The sequence below is a fragment of the Vipera ursinii genome (assembly GCF_947247035.1).
Source record: "Vipera ursinii genome assembly, chromosome: 5".
Taxonomy (NCBI): domain Eukaryota; kingdom Metazoa; phylum Chordata; class Lepidosauria; order Squamata; family Viperidae; genus Vipera; species Vipera ursinii.
In genome coordinates, this window is record NC_139518.1 from 98,471,414 (window position 1) to 98,491,910 (window position 20,497).

Genomic DNA, 20,497 nt, shown 5'->3' on the forward strand with positions numbered 1-20,497 from the left:
TTTTTAATGGAGCCGGGGTGCCGCAGTGGTTAAAATTCAGTATTGCAGGTAAACTCTGCCCACAGCCAGGAGTTCGATCCTGACCGGCTCAAGGTTGACTCAGCCTTTCATCCTTCCGAGGTTGGTAAAATGAGGACCCAGATTGTTGGGGGCAAGTAGGCTGACTCTTAGAGAGGGCTGTAAAAGCACTACAAAGTGGTATATAAGTCTAAGTGCTAGTGCCGATGGACTGAAAGGATGCTAGCATATTAAAATCTGTTACGGACACTAGGATGACCAAAACATTCTTATTGAAAAAATGTAAAGCCACCAGATCTGCAACGCTTTCAACCTTTCAAGACTAGAAATATCTACGACGGAAGCCACGAAGTCACAACCAAATACTGCAAAGGCTGGGACCGTTGCTTTCAAAGACCGCTAGAGAGACCCGACTCATTTAGGTATCCACAGATAAACGAACAAGTGCATCCATGAATCCATAAAACAATTGACGAATGAATGTCCGCACGCGTGTACAGTACAATATTTGGGGTAAACGTTCCCCACGATCTTTGCCCCTGGATAGAATTTCTCCCGTTCTCTATTGATTCTTCGTCAGGTTTATTTACTCCTGGAGACAGCATGAAAAACAGAGACGGCAACCCAAATATCTTTTTTTTTTCTCCTCGTTCCCGTCTATTTTTAAGAAAAAGGCTATCAGAGAAAACCACAAGATCTCCGTTTCCCAGAGACGCGCAAAAGCAGGTTGTTATGCTTGTCAAGGTTGTCTCTGGCAAATTAATAATAATAATAATAATTATTAATAATAATAATAATAATAATAATAATAATAATAATAATATAATATAATAATAATAATATTATTAATATTATTAATATTAAAAATGTTAATATTAATATTAATAATAATAATAATAATAATAATAATAATAATAATAATAATAATAAAAACTACATCTGGAAAAGAACACCAGTTGTTCCTACCAGCAGATTTTGGTGTGAACTTCTCCCTGTTCGCTGCGCAAACAGCGAGCAACCGATATCCAAGGTCCAGGTCGAAACCTTGCTGTGCTGCCACTCTGCTAACAACCTGAGAAAAAAGGGGGGAAGAGAAAAAAAAAAGAAAGAAAGAAAAGAATTGTCACAGAGAGTTTCTGGAATAATCGTCAGTTGCTCGCCAACGTACCGCGGGAAGAACCCAGCATATTTATTTATTTTATTTATTTAATTAGATTTCTATACCGCCCTATTCCCGAAGGACTCAGGGCGGTTTACAGGGCAGCATATACAGAAGAGAACTCGGAGGCCTTTGTCCTCCATCCTTTAATTTCTGCTAGTGTTTCCCGTTCAGTTCTGGCCGCGTGTCTGCAACTCTTTAATGAAAACAGCCGCGCACCCCGTTCAAACTCCAAAGAGCCTCTCTGGATTTGGAAACGAATTTCAAAGCATTGCCTAAGCCTAATTTTTAGGATTCGTTGTCCCTTTTTTAAAAAAAACGATGAGTGATGCGCATTGCCGGATTTATTTAGCCTAACTGCGATAACTTTGAAAGGACATGGTGTAGTAAGATGGCGGGTTTGTTGTCCCTGTGTGTGGTGGGGTGGGAGCACAAAGGGAGGCTCAGCTAATCTCAGTGTACACATAGTTGTACTTTGACAATAAAGATTCATTTTAATTTCATTTCCAGAAGAAGAGGACGTTGCTAGTTCAGGGTTGGAGGGTGGGGTCCCCGGTGGGCTTCTTGCAGGTGTTTCTAGGGAACTAGCTGTTGAAGCACTGATGACGTTACCGAGCTGGGTAATGCAATGTCTGCCAGAGAGGCAGAATAGCAGACTTGGAAGGCACCTTGGAGGTCATCTAGTCCAGCCCTCCGTTCGAGCAGGAGACCCTATGTACCATGTCAGATTTGGTACAAAATCACCCAAGCTTTCTGCCGCCCCTCATGCCAAAGTAACCTGGTTCGAACGGCCAAGCTCTGGAGCGTACCAAGCCTACGCCGCACCCGATTGCTGCCAGCGTCTGCTCTAAGAGACAAAGAGATGTCAGAATGAGCAATGAATCCTCAAAGTAGGCAAGGAAAGTAGGCAAGCGGTCGAGAGGCCGTTCGCGAGAGAGGCAGCATTCCGTACTTCTCACCACTTTTGAGATGGGACGGGAAAATCTGAATTCTCCGTCATCCACCGAGGACTTTCTCTCCGGAGACACTGACTGGGGGAACGAAAGGTGACTTGGACTCAATTTTGACCTCCTAGCTAGAAAGAGCGAGGCTGCCAATTTGCTTTGCGTTTCTAGACGCCTAGAGCAGGGGTAGGCAACCTTGGCAATTTAGGACTCGCGGACTTCAACTCCGAGAATCCCCGAGTCAGTTTTGAAGAAGAGACTGGACAGCCATTTGTCTGAAATGGTGTAGGGTTTCCTGCCTGAGCAGGGGTTGGACTAGATGACCTCCAAGGTCCCTTCCAACTATTATTATAAAACTTTTATTCATAAAACATGAAACTCAGTCAACTGAACACTCAAATTGACAGGCACTAATGGTTGACACAGGCTGCTCCCAGCATCCTAGGTATCAACCAGGTGCCTCCCAAAAATGTAAGATGTTCCAAGTAGCCCAGTTTTTTGTAGCTTTGCTGGAGTTATTGGAGGAAGCTGCAATTTCTTGATGTGTTTTGCAAAGTTTTTGGACATAGTTCCCAGTGCCCTGATGACAATGGGTATCACCGTTACATGTTTCTATTATTAATTATTATTATTATTATTATTATTATTATTATTATTATTATTATTATTATTATTATTTTATTATTATTATTATTATGTTGTTGTTGTTGTTGTTTGCCATTTTGCAAACTTCCTAGTCTTCAAGTCAACAGGAAGGAAGGGGACAAGCAGAATTTGCTTAATGAGCCTGTGATTCACTTAATAACTGCCGTTGATTCACTTAAGAACCATGGCAATAAAAGGTCAAAAAATCTGCCTGACGTAATAACTGCCTTGCTTAGCAATGGAAAATCAGGTTCCACACATGGTTCCATAAATTGAGGACTATCCGTACAACCCACCATGGGAGCCTTGGAATTGATGGACCTCTTGGGATAATTTAGTATGATTTTCAAAAACTCAAGGGTTGCATTTGATGGGTTGGGATCCGTTTCTATTCACACGCACTTCTTTCAAAGTCGTGGCTTTGATTTAGGCCCCCTCCCCTCTCAGATAACCGCACCACACGGACACACAAAGTCCATTTATATTCACGACACCCGGAAAGTGTTATTTGTGAATCGTATTAGGTAAAGGTAAAGGTAAAGGTTTCCCCGCACATACGTGCTAGTCGTTTCCGACTCTAGGGGCCGGTGCTCATCTCCGTTTCAAAGCCGAAGAGCCAGCGCTTGTCCGAGGACGTCTCCGTGGTCATGTGGCCGGCATGACTAGATGCCAAAGGCGCACAGAATGCTGTTACCTTCCCACCGTAGTAGTCCCTATTTTTCTACTTGCATTTTGACGTGCTTTCGAACTGCTAGGTTGGCAGAAGCTGGGACGAATAACAGGCGCTCACTCTGTTACACGGCACTCAGGATTCGACCCGCCAAACTGCCGACCTTCTGATCGACAAGCTCAGCGTCCTAAGCCACTGAGCCACCACGTCCCTTCTGAATCATATTAACATTCCCTTAATTTAGAAAGTTAAAGAGGAACAGGAAGACAGAAGCATTTAGTCCCATTTTATTAATTTAGCAGGCAGCCTCTGGTTTTCAGCTACATTTTACTCCAAAGGGTTTACGCTGCAAGAGCCAATTTGTCACCATAGTTTTAATATAAAATCTCCTTGAAGAATTAAAGGATGGGTTCATTAAATGCAATTATCTGTGGCCAACACGGCTTGCTATAAAAAAAATAATAATAAAAAGGTACGGAAAGGAAGCTATATAATCATCTAGGCCAGCTAATGAAATGCTGCTTTCTTAGTATTAGCTAGTCAGCACAACTACACGGTTCTTATTAATTCAAAGTCCCTCAGACGATTCGCTTTTCCATAATTAATGGTAAAATATTATCATTCGCGCGATTCCGAGCTGGATGGGTAGCTTGCCGCAATTTAGAAACGAGGGGTGAAATATTTTGCACAGAAAACGGAAAGCAATAGTGATTCCATATTAACAGCCTCCATGTAGACTATCAACAGAATAAAGCCATCATTTCCTGAAGTTTATTCATCAGATGGAAGTCCTCAAGGTATTAGCTGGTCTCTTTACGGACAGATTTAGTCTGCAGACAATCAAGCAATCATTATGCACATCACAGCAGATGCGATTCGAAAGAAATCATATTAAATGTTCAATATCAGAGGTGGGGGGGGTTTCTTGAATCTTATTTTTCTTAACACACACGCACACAAAAAGAAAATTAGGAAAAATTTCCCAAATGCTGCACATGTTTTCTTACTCTCCTCCACAAGGCCACGTTGGTGCAACTGCACTGTTTGTAACACACCCCGAATGCGGAGTAGGGTGGACAATGCTGACTAGGGTCACGTGATCCAAATTCAGATGCTGGGCAACTGGTCAAGCAAGGGAAAATCAGGAGATTCAGGCAGTTCAAATGGGTATGCAGATTTATTGCAAGCTTAAGCTCTCCACAAAAGAATCTGGCCAACTAACGGTCAAGGGAAACGAGAGGGAGATAAGAAAGAAATTCAAGGTGGGCTGGACTTGGATCTCTTGCAGGCATGCAGGGACTCGAGGCTTATGACATATTTGACCCCTCCCTTGGTGGGATCAGCTTGGTCCTGTCCTACCCCTCTGCTTTGTTGTGTCCAACTCTAGGTTTCCATCTCCTAGGCAAGCCTTGTCCGTAGACTCTTGTGGCCAGCACGACCACAAAACTCAGCCCAACATTTAGGTTGCTAAGCGAGACATTCGCTAAGCAAGCTTTGCCCCGCTTTGCAACTTTTCTTGTCACGGTTGTTAAGCGAATCACTGCAGTTGCTAAGTTGTTAAGTGAATCCGGCTTCCCCATTGACTTTGCTTCTTAGAAGGTTGCAAAATAGGGGATCAGGTGACTGACACACACACCCCCGGGGACGCTGCGACTGTCATAAATATGAAGCAGTTGCCTAACGGTCGAATTTTGATCATGTGACCCCCGGGATACCGCAATGGTTGTGTGAAAAACTGTCACAAGGGACTTTGAAAGTCTCTAAATGAACGGTTGTAAATCAAGGACTAGTTGCATGGGGAATTATTTTATTTATTTTTTTATTTTAATTCCATTTATATCCCGCCCTTCTCCGAAGACTCAGGGCGGCTTACAAGCTTAGCAGTAGCCTTCATTCTATGTATATGCCTGCTTATTAGGGCTTTCACACACACACCCCAAAGCGGCATTATTACAAAGTCAGCTTAATTGCCCCCAACAATCTGGGTCCTCATTTTACCTACCTGGGAAGGATGGAAGGCTGAGTCACCCTTGAGCCTGGTGGGACTCGAACCTGCACTAATTGCGGGCAGCTGGTGTTACTTAAGGAGGCATTAGCCCACTGCTCCACCAAGGCTCTATCCAACTCATCTATTTTCTTGCTTCTGAACAAGTGTTTATCCCTCCCAGCAAGCTTGAGCTTTTGAAGTTACCCAGCGGAAACCCATTCCCCCCCCCAAAAAAAAGGGATGGGTTAAACGGTTTGCGTTCGAAAGGCTTCAAGACTGAGACGCCCCTTTTCCAACTTCAAATTATTGCCGGATCGCTTCGTTCTTCTCTCAGGGGTGGGCAAGAATGAAATAATACAAGCCCAGGTTCGGAAGGCAGGTTGTGAGCCCCAAATGGGAGGCTTTTTAAAGTTTGTACGCTTCCTGTCAACTCTTGGATAGGAAATGATTGTTTCAGATTCAAGACTGTTAGTATGGGATGTAATGTTTAGCTTAACCTGATGCTGCTTTTTCTTCTCTCTCTCTCCCCCTCTCTCTGCACCCCTCTCTCCCTATGTCTCTCGCCCCTTCTCTCTCTCTCCCTCCCCTCCTCTCCCTCTCTCCTTCACCTTCTCCCTCTCTCCTTCTCATTCTCTTTCCCTCCTTCTCTCTCCCTTTCTCTGTCCTCCTCTCTCCCTCTCTCCTTTCCCTCTCTCTCCCTTTCTCTCCTTCTCTGTCCCCCCTCTCTCCCTTTTTCTTTCCTTCTCTCTCTCTATGTATGTGTGTGTGTGTGTGTGTAAGTATATGTGGGTGTGTTGACCTAAACATTACACCTGATGCTAACACTTTACCTATATTTACTGGGTTTTTTTCCTGCACCCAGCCAGGGTGGATACTTCACATTAAACGTTAAAACTTATTTGATCACTTTTTCTTTTTTTGGTACACCATTTTTTCCTTTGTTGTTGCTGTTAGGGTTGAATGCACGCCTTCGTTTCGTTTCGCTCGTCTTGTATTTTTACTTTTTATGACAAAACAACAAACCAAATTATTTTTTTTTTTTTAAAAAAAAGTGTTAGTGGCATCCGGAAATAGTGGTATTTCAGAAAGAAATACATTCAGAAATTTGGAGAGAAATTGGTCACGGCTGCCTCTATTTAAAGTTAAGCCCGAGTGTGTGTGTGTGTGTGTGTGTGTGTGTACACACACACACACACACACACACACACACACACACTCCTAAAACTGGCTGGTAAATAGCTGTCCGCCCTTTTACACAAAGTTAAGAAAGCAGGTTTTGGAACGACCTTGCACAATCACTTAACCAAAGTTCCTCTTTTTCTATTTTTTTCTTTAAAAACAAACAAACCACAAGATTGATATATCCACATGTAAACAAATGGACTAATAACTGTATTTCCGTAGGCCAGGGGCTTCCTTGCAAGACTGACGGGAATGCCTTCATTTTTCCTCCTAGGTGGCAATTTGATGTTGAATTGGAATATATATAGATACATATAGATATATACTGTATAAAAGTGGCCATACCGTCAAACAGCCCATTAGACTCTGTTCGAAGGGCCTTTGGAAAGCTCTTGGATCACCACACCAGTCCAAAAGTTCAGTAGCTGCATTGTGGAAGTTGGCAGGATTTTGCAAATGCTGAAACAAAACAGAAAGAAGAGAAGTGAAGACAATTAGATACATCCATGCTCTCTGACTCAATGATTTTTTTAAAATATATATGTGTGGCTCATACACAAGGTCTAACTTTCTTTCTTGTGAATGTGCACCAAACTCTGAAATCAATTTCTGTTGAATTTGATTAAAATGTTCATCCTTACTGCTCCGGTGAGCACACAAAGGTAACTAAACGAGTGTTAAAACTATAAACAGAATAAACATTTGTGATTAAAATGATCAACCAAGTCTAGAGGAAAGTTGGCCCAAGAGAGGAATCGTCTAAAAGTTCTGTGAATAGAAACCAGGTTTCCTATGTTTACCAGCTAGGAAGCTAGGAATAACGGAGACATCTTCACTGTGGCCTTCTTAAAAGTCAGAGAGGCTCATGATTTATCTGTATCCACTTGCCTTTCTGCAGTATTAAACTTTGGCCTCAAAGTTTTGAAAAGCATAAAACCAGCATGGGAACCTGGATGATTCTCACTGAAGAATGGGGGAAGAAATTCCCAGAGGCTCTGCCAATCGGGAAGACAGGACTATTGTTAAAAATAATCCTAAAAATATTTTTTTTTAAAAAAGAAATCCGAGAGTTACAAGCATACAGCTGAATTCTTAAAAGAGTAAGATATAGGTGGAAAATGTTGCATTGAAGTTTGTACAGGTGCTGCTACAAAAAGAACAGGATCTGTTCTACAGGGCTGGTCTCCTGCTCATTCATCAAAGTTCTTTTACCATGAGAAGGTTAAGAAATCCAGGCAGCGTTAAGAAAGTTTGGACATTTTAAGAGAAGACAACTGCATTGCATCTTCAAATCCCACTTTGTTTCTTACCTAAGCGCCGCGTACTGTATCCACTAAACAGAACTTTGGCTATTGAGCTAGAGATCTCTTCAATTTCATCTGGAAAGGTCCAAGCAAGAGATTTGCCTAAACGACCCCACAATTCACTTAACAACTGCAATGATTCCCTTAACCGCCGTGGCAAGAAGGCCTGCAAAAGTGGGCACAAGTCTCTTAACAACTGCCTTGTTTAGCAATGGAAACACTGCTCCTGTTAGAAATCCTGTTTGTATGTAGCACCACGGATCAAACAAAGGGTACAGTCACCATGTGCTTTACTGCTTAACTGTAACAGGAAAGCAGGAAACTTCTTAAGACAAAAAGAACATAGAGTATATATAGTAAATTCAGGCTTGTAAACACTGCCATCTACTGGCTGAATACTACTGTAGTTGTTTTGAAAGAGGGGTCAAAGAGGCCAGAGGGGGAGGGATATGACATTATCTATCTCCAGTCTACAACACCGTCCTTTCAGCAGTTCCAAGAAGGCTACACACCCATTTGCACCATCTGTGACCCTGAGGACACAGACAAACCTCCAAGTGGCCTCAACGACTCACTAAAAAAAGGCTAATGACCAGCTGTCTGCAAGGAGTATACATCCTGCCATTCCCCACCATCCAGTTATGGATGAGAAGCAAAAGGTTATCAAAGGAAAACAAGTAAGTCCAGTTGCCTCACGAAAAAAGCAGCTTTGGGACTACTGCAGTAGTTGCACAAAAAACATTCCAACATTGTCTTCCAACAGCCCCCAATTGTGGCCTAAGTCAAAGAGTATCTGTTCGTCCTCCATACACGAAGCACTGACAAGCAAAACTAATTGCAAAAGCAGGAGACAGATGGCTTGGCTAAATGAGGGGAGAGTCAAGAACAATCAGATCAAAAGGATTCAGAGGTACATAGCTCTACACGGTATGAACAAAGAAAAAAGAAAAAAAACCCCACAACATCAACACAAGAATGAAGCAGCTTTAATTCGACTGCTTGCTATGACCAAAGAAAGCAGAGAAAGAATAGAGGTTTCAGACATTTTAATGAAGTAAGAGACAGGGAATATGTGTGTTGAAGATTAGCCCTATAAAAATGTACTTCAAACAGCTTCTCCTATACCGGGATTTCCACCCGGGGGTGCGAGATGATATTCCAGGGCGTGCAAAAACTTGGGTTTTCATCATCATCATCATCATCATCATCATCATCATCATCATCATCATGATGGTGATGATGTTGATGATGATGATCATGATGATCATGATCATGATGATCATCATGATCATGATGATGATGATCATGATGATGATGATCATGATGATGATGATCATGATGAAGAAGAAGTTGGAAGGGACCTTAGAGGTCATCTAGTCCAACCCCCTGCTCAAGCAGGAGGCCCTATACCATTTCAGACAAATGGCTGTCCAGTCTTTTCTTAAAGGCCTCCAATGGTGGAGCACCCACAACTTCTGAAGGTAAGTCATTCCACTGGTTAATTGTCCTCACTGTTAGGAAGTTTCTCCTTAGTTCACAGTTGCTTCTCCCCTTGATTAGTTTCTATCCGTTGCTTCTTGTCCTGCCTTTCGGCACTCTGGAGAATAGCTTGAGTCCCTCCTGTTTGTGGCAGCCTTAGTTCTTGGAAGACCCTAGAGACCACCAAAGACCCCATAGTCATATTTCAAAATGAAGAGCACTGCGGGTTCGATGCATGACAGCAGCAACATGAACACCAAATAATCAGGGTCTTTTGATTTAGTTTGACTTACTCCGAGACAAAACAAGCGCAGAATCTTAATTTAGGATAACGCATCGGGTGGGGAGTGGGGAAGAGTCTTCTCTTTTCAAAACCTGCGAGACTCCAAAGGCATCGCGTTGGCACGCTCCGTCCTCCCAGCTCCAGAACGGCTGGTTTGAATAAGAAAACCACTTAACTATGCTAAACAAGTTGCTGCATTTATCTACGGGACGTCATGCCAAATTATGAAGGCTGACTCAGAGCTGCCTGTTTGTTTTGCCCGGTTACATCTGCTGAGCTTCTTGCTTTAATTGAACCGCTAAATAGCAACACGACTAATGATGAGGGTGCTGAATGAGTGTGTTTGTGTTTACATCAATCCGAAGATTGCCAAGGGCTTCTTCCGGCTTTGTCGCAACACCAGGGTGGAAATCTGCTTTTTTTCCATGCTATACGATGACCTTTTTGGTGTCTGCACCCATCAATATGAGGCTAACATTCCTGGGAAAGGATCAGTTGGAAGAAGGACTTTCACGGGTCCCTCAAATGTGGCTCCATCTTCAAAGGCTTTTGGGGGGGTGTTCTGAGAAGAGATCAGAGGGATATTGTGCCTAGTAGGTAAAATCTCTCTCAAAAGAGGTTCAATTTCTGGTGACGTCAGGAGCACATCCATATAGTTCTCCTGGCAAATACATTGTTTTGCCTTTTTTGTAGCGCACGTGTTTGTGTGTGTGTGTCTCTCTGTGTGTGATAGCCTACTGCTGCCCATGCAAGTGCTTATGAAAGCTGACCAGGCGTGGTTAATAAGGATCAGCCAAGGTCAGCCAAGTGTTAGTTTGCATGTCCTGCATTAAGTAGCAACTTCATTTGTGGGAAAGTGGGACAATCAGGCTGAACAATGTTAGATGTTTCCTCAGGTATAAAGAGTCCACAGATTTAGAGGTTTTGGGCAACATTTACAAATAAAAATCAGCCTTGGTTGCTAATTACATAGCCGGGCATCTTACGAAGGAAACTGAGGACCAGTCTTTCTGTTCCACAGTAGGACTAAAGGTAAAAGGTAAAGGTTCCCCCGCACATGCGTGCTAGTCATTTCCAACTCTAGAGGCCGGTGCTCATCTCCGTTTCAAAGCTGAAGAGCCAGCGCTTGTCCGAGGACGTCTCTGTGGTCATGTGGCCGGCATGACTAGATGCCAAAGGCGCACGGAGCGCTGTTGCCTTCCCACCGTAGTGGTCCCTATTTTTCTACTTGCATTTTTACGTGCTTTCGAACTGCTAGGTTGGCAGAAGCTGGGACGAGTAACAGGCGCTCACTCTGCTACGCGGCACTCGGGATTTGACCCGCCAAACTGCTGACCTTCTGATCGACAAGCTCAGCGTCCTAACCCACTGAGCCAGTATTGATTACATCTCAGTGACATCCTTTCCTCTTGTTGCGGGGAACATATTGAACCTCAAAGCATTGGGAACTTTGCCCCTGAATTCTTTGCGGGGAATATATAATTGGCGGTTCCCTTCTGACCCCCGTGGGTGGACTGTCTTCCTCAATCTCGGGTCCTCCACCTGAGAATTGGGAATTTGAGGATCCCGTGCAGGATTGTAGCTGCACTCTGGTGGATAGAGATGAACAGAGGTCATTCCGGGGATGTGTTGAAGGCAGCTTAGGGAGTCACAGCCCCACATTTTCTTATCACCCCTGGGATCACTTGGGCTTTGACTATACATTTTGTGTGGGGTCCTTGGTGCTCTCTGGGTTTTTTTTGCAGATGTTTCCTTACCTAAACAAGGTAACATCATCAGCGCTAGTTTATATTCTCTCTCTCTCTCTCTCTCTCTCTCTCTCTCTCTCTCTCTCTCTCTCTCTCTCTCGCTCTCTCTCTCTCTCTCTCTGTGATAAATTGGTAAAGTTTGTGGCGACCTCTCAAATATTGGAAGACTGCTATCAGGTCATTCATTCGCAGTCCTTCTCTAGTTCCTTTAACCTCCAGCCCCTTGATCAGCTTTGTTGCTCTTCTCTGCACTCTTGCTCTCCATTTCTCCCTGGCTCTTTCCCTTTCCTGCGATTGCTCGTTTATCAGCATGCAGCTTCACCAACACCCCGTTGTTCAACTTCCCAACCCTTTTGGTTTCCTTTGCTAGCCAGCCCCCAAATTGTCCTCAGTAAAAATTATTTCGAAGCGCGCTCTTTCTTTCCCTCTGCCTCTCTTTCTCTCTCTCTCTCTCTCTCTCCCTCCCCATCTCTCTTTCTCTCTCCCCCTCTCTCTTTTTCTCACTCCCTCTCTCCCTCCCCCTGTCTCTTTCTCCCTCTCCCTCTCTCTCTCCCCGTCTTTCTCCCTCCCTTTCTCTCCATCTCTCCCCGTCTCTTTCTCCCTCACCCTCCCTCTCCCCATCTCTCTCTCTCCCTCCCGTCTCTTTCTCCCTCTCCCTCTCTCCCCGTCTCTCTTTCTCCCTCTCTCCCTCCCTGTCTCTTTCTCCCTCTCCCCCTCTGTCTTTGTCCCATTCCCTCCCTCCCCATCTCTCTCTCTCCCTCTCTCCCTCCCTGTCTCTCTCTCTCCCTCCCCATCTCTCTTTCTCTCTCCCCCCTCTCTCTTTTTCTCACTCCCTCTCTCCCTCCCCATCTCTTTCTCCCTCTCCCTCTCTCTCTCCCCGTCTCTTTCTCCCTCCCTTTCTCTCCCTCTCTCCCCGTCTCTTTCTCCCTCACCCTCCCTCTCCCCATCTCTCTCTCTCCCTCCCGTCTCTTTCTCCCTCTCCCTCTCTCCCCGTCTCTCTTTCTCCCTCTCTCCCTCCCTGTCTCTTTCTCCCTCTCCCCCTCTGTCTTTGTCCCATTCCCTCCCTCCCCATCTCTCTCTCTCCCTCTCCCTCTCTCCCTCCCTGTCTCTCTTTCTCCCTCTCCCTCTTTCTCTCTCCCTCTCCCTCTCTTTCTCCCCCTCTCTCCCTCTCCCTCCCCCTCTCCCTCCCCCTCTCTTTTTCTCCCTCTCCCTCTCTCCCTTTCTCCCTCTCCCCCTTTCTCCCTCTCCCTCCCTCTCTCTCTTTCTCCCTCTCCCCTTCTCTCTCTCCATCTCTTTCTCCCTCCCTCTCCCTCTCCCCCCTCTCCCTCCCTCTCTCCCTGTCTCTCTCTCCCTTTCTGTGTAGCAGAGAGACCCTAATTCACCTATATTGCTGCTTATTTCAAAATATCCGCCACTCCCACAAAAGCACAAACACATGTTTTGAAACCGCACCGCTCCTGTTGCAGATTACCTCCGATCAGATCGAGAATCTATTCATGTCAATCCAGTTTTAGAAGCGTTCTGTCTCTTTTCCGTTACATCCACTCCAAACCCTTTACAAAAGATCTAAAGCACTATAAAATACAGGTAGTCCTCGACTCACGGCCACAACTGAGCCGAGAATTTAAGATTGCTAAGCGAGAAATCTGCTTAAGTGAGTTTCGCCCCATTTTTTGACTTTTTCTCGCCGAGTTTGCTAACTGAATCCCTGCGGTTGTTCAATGAGTCATCCGGTTGTGAAGTGGATCCGGCTTCCCCATTGGCTTTGCTTGTCAGGAGGTCGCAAAAGGGGATCGCGTGTTACACACACACACAGAGCCCCGGGACACTCTGCAACCGTCATAAATGTGAGTCGCTTGTCAAGGGTGTAAATCACGTGACCGTGGGGACGCTGCAACGGTTGTAAGTGTGAACAAGGGGGGGATAACTCATTTTTTTTAGTGCTGTTGCAAATTCGAATGGTCACTAAATGACCCGTCGTAAGTCAAGGACTACTTGTATGCGCTCATGTGTAAAGGCAGTAACTCTGGCAACCAAAGTCAAATGCCACATGGAAAAAAAGCATTCTCCCCCAGTGAAAGTGGCATCTCGCTCCTCAGAGGTAATAGGAATGTCTTTCAAGGATAGTATCAAAATAGAGGCCTGTTTGTTTTTATTCCTTCAACACCCACATTTTATCGTTTGCGTGCCTCCGCTGAGCTTTATTGCTTATCCTGCTTTCCATTAATGCTGTCGCCACCTTTTCTGCTACTGTTGCTTTAATTGCTCATTTTACGGATGTTGCCTCGGATCTCTCTAAGTCTGGCTGCATGTCAATTTAAGACATCGGTAAAAAAGAGAAAGAAAAGATACAGCCAGGCCACGAAGTCTCCCACTTGTTTATATTTAAAGGGATGACGTAACTTTTCCCCTGTAGTAACCCCCTCCTCTTTTCTCCTCCGATCACTTGGAACTTTTATGTCCTTTCTTGTAAACTGGGTGCAAAAGGTTTACGTCAGGGTGTGAAGCTCTCTCCTCTTCAAAGTTTCCAAGTTTGGAAAACGTTGCTTGACACCACGCAGAGAGAGGTTGGCTCTCAAAATTGTCGCGGTGTCCTTCAAGGAGAGAGATGTAAGTCCCGATGTAAGCTCCTCATCCAAGGAAGGCATAGCTAAGCACTGAGTCTGTTTTGCCAACATGTGTTTGGTGAAGCAACCAAACCGTGAAGAAACCAACTCTAAGGCTTCCGGAAACAAGACATGGATAACTACGGCTTCCCGATGCTTCCCGATGCGCCTTCCACTTCATCCTTTGCCCTGTTAACAGGTCTTCTCCAGAAATGAAAGAAATACCTGCCTACCTGACCCAGGCAGTTCTCCAAAATTTGGATCGTGCGCAGAGTTTCCCGCTCTTCGGTATCCAATTGTGCAAGGGAACCCATAGATGGGAGATCGTTTGCTACTCTCCAACCAGCCTCTGGAAAAGCTCCAGTCTCCACTGGAAGCTGAAGAAATGTTGCACTGGAAGGAAGCGTCAAATTTCCACAACCGCCATGTTGCCAGTAAGTCCTACCATCCTTCTTCTTTGGAGCCATACTCTCCCTCCTTCCCTCCCTTCCTACTTTTCCTTCCTTCCTTCCTTCCCCTCCCTCCCTCTCCTCTTTCTTTCTTTCTTTCTTTCTTTCTTTCTTTCTTTCTTTCTTTCTCTCTCTTTCTCTTTCTTTCTTTCTTTCTCTCTTTTTCTTTCTTTCTTTCTTTCTTTCTTTCTCTCTTTTTCTTTCTTTCTTTCTTTCTTTCTTTCTCTCTTTCTCTTTCTTTCTTTCTTTCTCTCTCTTTCTCTTTCTTTCTTTCTTTCTTTCTTTCTTTCTTTCTTTCTTTCTCTCTCTCTCTCTTTTTCTTTCTTTCTTTCTTTCTTTCTTTCTTTCTTTCTTTCTTTCTCTTTCTTTTCTTTCTTTTTCTCCTCCTTTTACCCTCCCCCCCTGCTGTTCCTCCTCTCCTGCTCCTTCTTCCTGCTCTCTCTTTCTCTTTCTCTCCCTCTTCCACCCCACCCCACCCCCACCCCTCTATATTTTTGGGAGAAGTCAGTCAAGGAAGGGGGTGGTCTGAACACTCAAGTCAAAATCCCAAGAAAAGCACTACAATCCCACCGCCCCGAACGCTACCAGCCAAGTCAGGGAGGAGCAGCAGGCCAGGGGAAGAGCAGCTAGACGGAAAACCCTCTCCTTTATGGTTTTTCTGCAACTGCTTTATCCAAACAGGAAGTAGCCAGCCAGCCAGCCACCCCCCCCCCCCGCTCGCCTGCCCCTTTTCGAGAGCTCCTGTTCGTTCTTTGGTTTCTGAAGCGGGGAAGGTGGCTGTGTCATCTCCGCTCCTCGGCAGTTGGAAACCAATATTCCAGAGGACGAGGGTGAGGCAAGACGTGGGGCAGCCCACTCAAAAGGAAATGCTCCATTACATCACATAGATCAAGGTCTGTTTGTTTCCCCCCCCCCCTCTAAGACCACTCTGCAGGCTTGGAAAAACATTTTAAGTCCTGCCTGCCTATATGCAAAGCAGCACAAATAAAAATTGCATCCTGTGTACAACTATCAATAATGGGCTTTTCATGTCTATATCTATATCTATATCTATATCTATATCTATATCTATATCTATATCTATCTATCATCTATCTATCTATCTATCTATCTATCTATCTATCTATCTATCTATCTATCTCTATATACCTATATCTATATCTCTATCTATCTCTATCTATCTCTATATCTATCGATCCCTATATCTATCTATCTATCTATCTATCTATCTATCTATCTATCTATCTATCTATCTATCTCTATTTATCTATATCTATCATCTATCTATCTATCTATCTATCTATCTATCTATCATCTATCTATCTATCTATCTCTATTTATCTATATCTATCATCTATCTATCTATCTATCTATCTATCTATCTATCTATCTATAAATCCATCCATCCATCCATCCATCCATCCATCCATCCATCCATCCATCCATCCATCCATCTATCTATCTATCTATCTATCTATCTATCTATCTATCTATCTATCTATCTATCTATTTATCATATCATTCAGGGTGTTATTGTGACTGGGTGCACCTGTCCACTCAGAAAATGAAAATAAATTAATAAAACAATCAAAACCCAGAGCAGTGCAAGATCGGAGATACCAGCAAACGTACCAGGTTGCTCTTGACGTAAATGTTTCTCTTTCTTAGGGAGGCTGCTAGATTTTTATTAGCCAGATTAGGTCCTTTTTATTTTTTTTAGGCCAACCTAAGTAAAGTCAGGTTTGGTTAACACTCTGAAGGGGCATCAGTGGCTTAGCTCAGGGATGTGGGCTCAAAGGAACAAATCAGGCCCTAAGAAAGCAAACTACTTTTCTACGATTGCCCAGAAAAATCACATGGATGTGCCCATGCAGGAGTTAAGCTCAACTGCAAGTTTTTTTTCTTTTCCCAGAAGGAATAAAATAAAGCAAAACACAGAGAGAAAGACAGGAGAGAGAGAGAGAGAGAGGAAGAGGGGGAGAGAGAAAGAAAAGGAAAGAATGAGAGAGAGGCGAGGGAGGGAGGAAAGAAGGAAGGAAGGGAGAGGAAGAGAGGAAAGGGAGGGAGGGAGGGAGAGAGAGGAAGAGAAAGAGAGAAGGGAAGAGGAAGGGAAGGGAAGGAAAAGGAAATCTAGCTACCTGTGTATTGTACGGGAGTTTGATGGGTTGACTGAATGTTCCTAGTTCAAGCTAGCATTAACCATCCTATTTTATTATGTGATATCCGGGTATTTATTCTCATTGTGTTCCTTTGTCCTTGCTTTACTTTATTGCTCCATTATTTTACATCTGTTCTGTTTACACAGCTTTTCATTTTACTTCCTTTTTTATTATTGTTAGCCGCCAAGACGAGATAAGCGCCAAACAAATTTAACAAATAACTGCTTTAACTTTTTTTTCCCCCTTAGAGACATAACGTTCAGTGCCTTACGTTCAGTCTGGTTCAATGCTGCTTTAGTTGTTTCTCTCTTTATTTTTTGTTCTTCATGATTTCGCACTCTGTACTTTTTTTTTTTTTTGGCAGAATGGCCTACAAAGGGACAATGGGATGAATGCTGGTGTGTGACTGTAAAACTATTTTCCCAGAGTCAAACTCGCTGAACCTGCCCTCGGCAGAGTTGTCTATTTGGGCTAAAGTTTTTATTTTATTTTATTTTATTTTATTTTATTTTATTTTATTTTATTTTATTTTATTTTATTATTTTATTTTATTTTATTTTATTTTATTTTATTTTATTTTATTTATTTTATTTTATTTTATTTATTTTATTTTATTTTATTTTATTATTTTATTTTATTTTATTATTTTATTTTATTTTATTTTATTATTTTATTTTATTATTTTATTTTATTTTATTATTTTATTTTATTATTTTATTTTATTTTTATTTTATTATATTTTATTTTATTTCATTATTTTATTTCATTTCATTTCATTTTTTTTATTATTTTATTTTATTTTATTTTATTTTATTTTATTTTATTATTTTATTTTATTTTATTTTATTATTTTATTTTATTTTATTTTATTTTATTTTATTATTTTATTTTATTTTATTTTATTTTATTTTATTTTATTTTATTTTATTTTATTATTTTATTTTATTTTATTTTATTATTTTATTTTATTTTATTATTTTATTTTATTTAACAGGCTGACCTGTTAACTCAATTGCTGGGGAAAAGAAAACATATTTGGGAGGAAAGATTAACCCTTTCTGGAATATTCATAGCTACGCCTTTGTCATTGTGACAGTTTTGTCTTGAGCAGACTTCACTAGAGAAGAAGCACTAGAGACAGAAAAAAGAGATAAAGGATCCTAGGTTGAAGAGGACTCATAAAATTAGACAGATATTAAAATATTTGCAGGGAACTCAGCGTGATAATACACAAGCTTGCTGCAGCCTCGACATGCTTGATTTACAGCCTCAGAGGATCCTTGCTTAATCCATAAGTCAAATGGAGACAGATTTGACAGGGTCTCCGATGTTGCATCCATACTTCAGACCCAAAGTAGGCCCTTTGAAAGAGATGGATTTTCAGAGTGCATGAAAGCCCATACAACAACTCATGGTAACTCCCCCCCCCCGGAGGATTGTAAGAAAGAAACCTTTAATTAGGTGTAATTCATATGAGTTGCATGTTTTCTCTTTTTCTCTCCTCCTCTTTCGTAGATAGATAGAAAGATAGATGATAGATAGATAGATAGATAGATAGATAGATAGATAGATAGATAGATAGATACAGAGATAGATAGATACAGAGATAGATAGATAGATAGATAGATAGATAGATAGATAGATAGATAGATACAGAGATAGATAGATAGATACAGAGATAGATAGATAGATAGATAGATAGATAGATAGATAGATAGATAGATAGATACAGAGATAGATACAGACATAGATAGATAGATACAGAGATAGATAGATAGATACAGAGATAGATAGATAGATAGATAGATAGATAGATAGATAGATAGATAGATAGATAGATAGATAGATAGATAGATAGATAGATGGATGGATGGATGGATAGATAGATAGATAGATACAGAGATAGATAGATACAGAGATAGATAGATAGATACAGAGATAGATAGATAGATAGATAGATAGATAGATAGATAGATAGATAGATAGATAGATAGATAGATAGATACAGAGATAGATAGATAGATACAGAGATAGATAGATAGATAGATAGATAGATAGATAGATAGATAGATATACAGAGATAGATAGATAGATACAGAGAGATAGATGATAGATAGATGATAGATAGATAGATAGATAGATAGATAGATAGATAGATAGATAGAAAGATAGACTGACAGACAGACAGACACACTGTTATCTATCATCTGTTTCTCTCATCTATGTGAAAATAAAGATAGTGGGAAGATGGAGGAGGGCAAAAAGGGAAAGAGAAGCGTGGGGTAAAGGGAAAAAAAAAAAGACACAAATTGCCAACTCCTCTCAGAATAAAGATAAATATATGGGAGTTACAATTTTGTACTTTTGCATATTTAGGTATATATTAGCCATTTCTATAACAGCAAACTTATCCGACCAGGAAATCCCAAAGTTACATTATTTTTTCTCCTGTCTCGAGCCCAAAGTCTAGAAGTGGTTTCCAAGTGGAAACAAAATTGATTAGAGCAATTAATTTGGCCATCTCTGCTAACTCCTTCAGTTCGGCCAGCCCTTCTTTCATCCTGGGAAGTGAAGACCTGAATATCTCAAGAGGACTTGAACGGACACAGTGCTGGAGAAACCCATCTGGGTCTCCGTGAGGTGGGTGCATAAGAGGGGACGGAAGCTACCCAAAGTTGTAAATTGTCCATCCCTGACAGAGAGCAGATGCTGCAAAAGGGAGCTGGGGGAAATGAAGATGATGGCTAGAATCAGCAAAGTTTCCTATTCGTTTGGGTTTTTGCATCGGCTCAAAAGTGCTGTGTTTTGGGTTTCTGAGCAATGAAAGGCTTCCTAGAATCCAGGACTTCTGCTTTGGTCTTTCCTTGGAATTGCCAGGCCAGAAAGCACTTTTTTTTTTTAAAATTTCCTCGGGAAAGACTGAGGAAGGGTATCACCCAGTGGCATCTGGCGATGGGGGAAGGTATTTAAATCATTAAAAGACTGCGTGTGTGTGTCACAACATCCACATGGAGCTGCTCTGACCTACATATTTGCAGCAGGCCTCAGATTGCCAATGCGTAAATGCATAAAGATGTCATAACGTGTGTTGCCGCTTTGAGGTCATTCTGGGCTGTTGCGGATGCTGTTGGCTTCATGGAGGAGGACTGTACAATGCCTGCACATGTCTGAAATGGGGAAATATTACAATACTGCTAAGGGCGGAGGGAGGGAGGGAGGAGAGGAGGGAAGAAAGGACATTCCAGAGAAGCTGACTTTTTTTAAAAAAAAATTATTTTAATTCCATTTATATCCCGCCCTTCTCTGAAGACTCAGGGCGGCTTTGTAATAATGCCACTTGGGGGGGGGGAAAGCCCTAATAAGCAGGCATATACATAGAATGAAGGCTATTGCTAAGCACATTTAATTTGTGCTTAGATTGTAAGCCGCCCTGAGTCTTCGGAGAAGGGCGGGATATAAATGAGATTAAAATAAAAAAAATAAAAATACACAATATATATATATATATATATACTCTTTGGGTATACGACTCTAGAAAGAGTGCAGAGAAGAGCAACAAAGATGATCAGGGGACTGGAGGCTAAAAAAATATGAATAGTTGCTGGAGTTGTGTATGTCTAGGTTAATGAAGAGAAGGACGAGGGGTGACATGATAGACGTGTTCCAATATCTCAAGGGTTGCCACTAAGAAGAGGCAGTCAAGCACTTCCCCAAAGCGCCCGAAGGCAGGACGAGAAGCAACGGATGGAAACTCATCAAGGAGAGAAGCAACCTGGAACTAAGGAGAAATTTCCTGACAGTCGGAACAATGAACCAGTGGAACAACCTGCCTCCAGAAGCGGTGAATGCTCCAACGCTGGAGGT

At 42.3% G+C, this 20,497-nt stretch overlaps 1 protein-coding gene across 1 annotated transcript in view; it reads right to left on the minus strand.

The window, feature by feature from the left end:
* ZMIZ1 (zinc finger MIZ-type containing 1) overlaps positions 1-20,497 on the minus strand; it is a 298,798-nt gene that overhangs the window by 116,733 nt on the left and 161,568 nt on the right. Inside the window, exons 2-4 of the mRNA XM_083364915.1 lie at positions 14,259-14,833; positions 6,951-7,064; positions 985-1,090 (exon numbers count right to left, since the gene is read on the minus strand). Coding sequence (XP_083221041.1) covers positions 985-1,090; positions 6,951-7,064; positions 14,259-14,492 — 454 coding nt within the window. The 5' untranslated portion in view covers positions 14,493-14,833. The remainder of the gene's footprint in view (positions 1-984; positions 1,091-6,950; positions 7,065-14,258; positions 14,834-20,497) is intronic.